The following is a 6016-nucleotide window of genomic DNA, read 5'->3' as shown; positions in this document are numbered from 1 at the left end:
GTCTCATTCCCCGCCCACCCCCGGTGAAAACTTCCCCCGGTAACTTTCCCGGGGCCGGTTCCCCGCTCCCCCTCCCCGATGGCAGGGGCACACACACCCCCTCATCCCAAGCCCCGCTGGAGTCACTGGCGGCGGGGCGGTGGTGCCGGGGGGGATGTCGTAGTCGCCGCGTCAGCGGGAGCCCGGCGGCGATTGGGGGAGGCCGCCGTGTCCCCGCGGTCACGAATTATAAAGTGCTGCCTCCGCCGCCCGCACACGCTCCGCAGCGGTGCTCCCGGCCCCGGCAGCGGGCTCGGCTCGGCGCCCCCTGAGCCGCCCTCTCTGGAGCTGCCAGCAGCCCCCGGCTGTGCCTGCCTGCCCCGGCGCTTCTGCAGAGGCTGCTCGGTCTCGCTATAAATAATAGGGGCTCTGACGCCGAGGCTTCAGCAAGGAGCAGCATCTTCCTTGGCAACTCCCGGGAGCCCCGAGGGCAGCGTGTGTGTGAGTGAGCTGCTCTGCCCGCGGTCGGGACCGAGGGAGGGCCGGAGCGGCTCTGCAGGGGCTGGTGCCGGCGTCGGGGCGGTTTCTCGGGGCGTCCCGGTGGGGAACCCTTCCCGGGAGTGACCAGGATCCCGTCCGTCCCGCTCCGCGGTGCGTCTCTTCTCCCCGTGTGGTGCCGGCTTTTGCGGGCAGGGAGGGATAAAGTGTTTGGGGACGAACACTTTGACCAGACGGGATCTTCCGGGCGCTTCATCCTCCGGGTCCGCTCCTGTTCCGAACGCAGGTGTGTTGTCTTGCAGCTGCCTGCTTAGTTTAAGCTCCCGGTTACCTGGCAAGGGCAATCACCCCGGCTCCAAAAAACGTGAGTTTAGCGGAGTTGGTTTGAGCCCTTTCACGCCACCTTTTTCTGCTCCGAGCCTGGGGGAGGCAGTGCCGGGGGTGGGAGCGGGAGGAGGCGGCTGCCGGCTGACCTCTCCTTCTTGCAGCCCCATGGCGTTGCTCCTGAGACTCGGCTGCTCGCTGCTGGCCCTCAGCACCTGCCTGCTCCCGAGGGCGCGGGCCGACTGCGGCCGCGACTGCGCCGCCTGCGCCTACCGCCTGGGACCCCGCGCCGGCATCCACCCCCTGGTAAGCGGCACCGCGGCCAGGGCCGCCTCAGCGCCCCGGAATCCCCGCGGCCGGGCCGCCCCCGCTAACTGTGACGGGAGGAAAGGGGAGCGGGGAAAAGCAGAGAAATAAGAAAAACATATAGTGGGGGAAGTGACCGGGATCGCTTGGAAGACCTTTTTCTGAAGGGGGGAGAGAGGTAGCAGCGGGCTTCGGGGAGCTGAGGAGAAGGCGAGGCGGGAGCGGGGGGCGCCCATACAAACCCAGAGCGCCCCGAGGAGCCCCCTCAGCCCGTCTGTCCGTCCGTCCCGCTGCCCGACGGAGAGCGGCGGCTTTCGGGGACGGGGACAAGCGACACCGCGCGCCGAGCAGCCCCGCGGGGGGCAAGGAAAAGGCCGAACGAAAACGTAAAAAAGAAGGGAAGTCCGACTGGAGAGGGCATCTCTGCAGGGGAAGGAGGGGTCGCTGCCGGCCCTTCCAGCACTGGCAGGACGGGGGGAAGCCGGGCAGAACAGGAGGGAGGGTTCCGACCCTCGGCCGCTGGCTCCATGGTTAAGACGAGCTCTCTCCGAGCAGGATAGCTCTCAAGCTGAAAAGATCTGCCTGAAATCTCACTAAAAAAAAGTGAGTTTGAAGCCTGAGTAACATTACCTTCACTGCTTCTCCTCTCTGCACGTGCTGCACGGCGTTAGGAATATGCCTGTGAAAGACGTTGGCTTCTAAGACAAATCATGCTAAGTCCAGAATGAGGCGGACTGGGGGGTGGGGGTTATCTGTAATTTTTATTGTGTTGAAATTATTTAAAAGAATAATCACAGCGGCAACTCAACTTGAAATTTAAAGATCGGGGTCAGTGAAAGTCTGGGGTCCCTCAGCCCTCCCTGAAGAAGGTGGGAACTCTGGCTGCCAAGTACTTTGCCAGTGGCATCAGTTGTTCCTGACCTCAAAAACAGGCACATTGAGGCATGATGTGTCTTGGCACATCTAAATGATCTGAAAAGTTTTGTCCCTATCATGTCACTCACTGGTTACTTGGGAGCATGCAAAAGGAAGGACTTGGCTCTCTATCCTTACACAGAATTAGAAACCATTGAGTACTCCTACTTATTCCAGAAGCTCAAGAACTCTTAACCATAGCAGGCACAGAAGGGCAATATTCTTTGGACAGCTGGCAGAATAGTTCTCTCTACTTTTTTTTTTTTTCCGTGCATTAGCTTTCAATCAAACTTTAGCTTGAATGTCAACTAGGATAAAAAAAGTGGTAGTTTGCCATTATGGAGAGAGGGATATGTGCTTTTTGGAGTATATGTTCTGCATGTCTGTATTGATCGTCTCTCTTGCACACCTTCAGTAATCATTAAAGAAAGAATCAAAGTCCTGTTCTGTAACAATGTTTATTAGCTAAATAGGTGAAGAACCAATGTAGCATACCTTGTATTTGTTAAACATGTATGAACAATTCTTGGAAACTATTGTTTCTACATATTAGTGTCTAGTAACATGATAACTGAATTTATCGCCTTGTATTTGTAAGATACGAGACTTTTCACTTTGTACCTGGTCGTTCACACCTATGGAGTATGTTCATCTGACAACAGGAGGTTATTAAAACTAACTGAGAAAGGTAGAGACCTATTCTTGCTTTGATTTACAGCAATTCCAGAGTCAGACTGAAGCTGAAATCTTATTCTCTTTACAGCATGACTATAATATACAGTAATAAGCATGTTAAATTATTGTGTTACAAAATACATCTCTGCCTCTAATTTTCTTGTGATCATGAAAAAAAATCATATTTAAATTTTTCAGACTAAAGTGAGGCTCAAGAGACAGGTAATGAAGTGGACAACGAGCTTGAACACATCAGCTGTAGTCAGAATGAGTGTTTCTCTTATTGAAAATATTGATGATTTTTACTTATTGTGGTATGAAAACCATGGACAAGAAGAAAAAATACTGGATTACCTTTTTTTTTACAACTGAAGGGAATGGCTCCACAAGAAGTAAATTCTCCTGACACAAGAGAGATAATAGTAGCTAATATCTATGTTATTATCATCACAATACAGGTTATCAGTATGCATAAGGTACTGAAAGCTTTTTTTATGTCTTTGCCTGAAATTTTTTCAGTACATTCAGAAACAACACAGCTTAGGATTTTTTCCTTCCCTTTGATGGTCGCTGCTTTCCAGCTAGCAAAAATGGAACTTTGATCCTGCCCTAAGAGAGCCTGTTCTTCTACATTCTATTGGTACAGGTTGGAGTGATCTGTTCCATGAAGAGAAACTAATGGCAACACGCAGCCTTTGAAGCTATGCAGTGCATTGAAACACTGAACAGTACAGTACAGCTGGCTTCTTTGCAGTGACCATGCTGTGCAACTTCTTTTCTAAAATTTTTGAATGATACTTCTAATTATGAAGATTGAATACACTTCTACACCTGCATTCTGAAGCAAGCCACAATTGGTTTTTAGCTTTCCAGTAGTAAATAAAATAAAAAAAAATCATAACTCACATAAGTGTATGGGGGATACAGGAACTGTACTTGTGGCTTCATTTGAAACAGAATCATAGGGGCAGCCTTGACATAGAGGACCCACAATTCATATTATCTGGTAGTCTCTTTCCTAGAGTGAAGACTAGCTTGTCCTTCAGAGAGGGATATGAAGAACTTCAAAACAGGCAGGTACCACATCAGCTGTTCACAAAGAGCAGTTCTTCCAAGCCACTCACAAAGAGAGGCTCACTCTTGCTCTTTTATGAACAAGTAAACCTAAGATGAGGTGGTAGTGAGGTGATTGTTACTATCAAATCATTCTCAGTAAACCACATCCATTTTTCAGGCATGTACACTAGAATGTGAAGGAAAACTGCCTTCTGCCAAAGCCTGGGAGACCTGCAAGGAGCTCTTGCAACTGACAAAGCTGGATCTTTCTGAGGATGGCAACATTTCTCCAGGAGACAAGAAAGAGCTGGATGAGAACCATTTGCTTGCGAAGAAGTATGGAGGCTTCATGAAAAGATATGGGGGGTTCATGAAGAAAATGGATGAGCTCTATCGGGCAGAACCAGAGGATGAAGCTAATGGAGGAGAAATCCTGGCTAAGAGGTACGGAGGGTTTATGAAGAAAGACTCGGATGGTGATGCCCTTGCCAACTCCTCTGATCTGCTGAAGGAGCTTCTAGGAACAGGGGATAACCCTGAAGCGGCGCACTATCGAGAGATAAATGAAAATGACGGCGATGTCAGCAAAAGATATGGAGGCTTCATGAGAAGCATAAAGCGCAGCCCTGAATTGGAAGATGAGGCCAAAGAGCTGCAAAAGAGATACGGTGGCTTCATGAGAAGAGTGGGCAGACCAGAGTGGTGGCTGGATTACCAGAAACGATATGGTGGGTTTCTTAAGCGCTTTGCCGACTCCATTCTCCCTTCAGAAGAAGATGGGGAAACTTATTCCAAAGAAGTCCCAGAGATGGAAAAGAGATATGGTGGTTTTATGAGATTTTAATACCTTTCCCTTTATCCCTTTTGTCCTAAATGAGAAAGACTGCCTTATTTGTCATAACTTATTGTAATGTGTTGCTTGTACTGTACAGTTTTTTACTGTCCTTGGTTAATGATGCAAACTGCGATTTGTTGTTTCAGGTTCTGTGTTCTTTCGAGTCAAATAACTAATTTCTGGTTTACTCAAGTTTCAGTCTGTATTGTAGTTTCCATGCTAGAACGATTTTGATTACTGTATTCGTTTTCTTTAAAGAGGTACTACATCTACAGTAGAGTTGCTTAACTGTACATACAATAAATTCTTCATCCTAACAGCAAAAATCCTGAAGTGCTATTTTTTCTCTGTCGTTTAATCAAATATCATCTCAATTTTTCTTTAAGCCACCAGAGCAATGCCGAACTTTTTTTCTGTAATTACAGAATTTGCAATGTTTGCAATGTATTTCAGCACAATAGCTGAAATATATTTTTGTCTTTAGTTTTCTCAGTTTCTTAGAACACCAGAATAATAAATAATTTTAATCAGTTAACATAATAAATATTTAAAACCTAAATTTATAATTCATAGTGTTCAACAATCAACATAAAAAAGGAAAAATCACAAGTGTGTTTGACTTTAAGCACTAAAATAATTTCTCCAGTGCACAACACAGTGGTATGTTTGATTAGTTACATCTTTTATATACATCCAATATAGGATTGTACACTTGGCCTTAAAATAACAAACACTAATTTAAAAAGTGTTAAGACAGTTTGTACAAAATAAACATGACCCAAAACTGCATAAAAATACCAGATTTTGCAGGGCACCTGACAAATGGTTTTTCATGGAATTGCTTTGTGTTTGATTCCTCAGCTGCTATAAATCACTTTGGCACAACTAAAATACAGGAAACTGCTGGTCGGACTTCTCTGTTTCAAACAAAGGCAGTATAAGTAAATCTGAGAACAAACAGAGAAGCCAACACTAGCACTGTAGATCCTTTGGCATTTACATAGGTGGCACTTACATCAACGGCCAGATCCCATCCCAGTGTAGAATTCCTTCCATAATTCTGACTGAACCTCTGTATTCCTAGTCTGTGAGCACTTTTCCCCCACCTACTACTACTAGTTACTGGTCACTTCCCACCTAAATTAACATGATGAAAATTGCCTTGACCACGGCACTGCCTAAAACTGTCCCTGACTGCATTCAGTAGCTGTATTTCAGTTTTGCACAGTACTACCTATTCACAAAAGGGCAAATTAATGATCTGACTTCTTTAATTTCAAGGCAATGGGATTGTCTAGGTACTTGTGACTTGTAAAAATTAAGATCTATATCAAAATGCACTTGAAAGTCTCATCACATAAAATTAGTTATGCTGATTTTAGGCTTGGCCCTTAGAGGATCATATAGGTGGTCTGAAGTGGTCAAAAT

General features: G+C 46.6%; 1 protein-coding gene across 3 annotated transcripts; it reads left to right on the top strand.

Moving 5' to 3' along the window:
* Window positions 1-237: 237 nt before the first annotated feature.
* PENK (proenkephalin) lies at window positions 238-4914 on the top strand. 3 transcript variants are annotated; one of them, XM_039549931.1, is made up of 3 exons: window positions 238-480; window positions 966-1107; window positions 3932-4914. In XM_039549931.1, the coding sequence occupies exons 2-3, from the start codon at window positions 970-972 to the stop codon at window positions 4595-4597; spliced, it is 804 nt and encodes a 267-aa protein (XP_039405865.1). In that variant the 5' UTR covers window positions 238-480; window positions 966-969; the 3' UTR covers window positions 4598-4914. The 3 variants fall into 3 exon arrangements, with proteins under 3 accessions (XP_039405865.1, XP_039405866.1, XP_039405867.1); XM_039549932.1 differs by lacking the exon at window positions 238-480 and adding an exon at window positions 522-630; XM_039549933.1 differs by lacking the exon at window positions 238-480 and adding an exon at window positions 668-763.
* Window positions 4915-6016: the final 1102 nt, after the last annotated feature.

Source organism: Corvus cornix, chromosome 2 (genome assembly GCF_000738735.6).
Source record: "Corvus cornix cornix isolate S_Up_H32 chromosome 2, ASM73873v5, whole genome shotgun sequence".
NCBI lineage: Eukaryota > Metazoa > Chordata > Aves > Passeriformes > Corvidae > Corvus > Corvus cornix.
The sequence above is the reverse complement of the archived record's forward strand: the minus strand, read 5'-3'. Positions and strand labels throughout refer to the sequence as shown.

What these genes read in the sequence shown, in the direction of transcription:
- PENK (XM_039549931.1), top strand. Translation starts at nt 970, where the DNA reads ATGGCGTTGCTCCTGAGACTCGGCTGCTCGCTGCTGGCCCTCAGCACC. An exon ending in GCGCCGGCATCCACCCCCTG is followed by an intron (nt 1,108 to 3,931) that starts GTAAGCGGCACC and finishes TCCATTTTTCAG; the next exon opens with GCATGTACACTAGAATGTGA.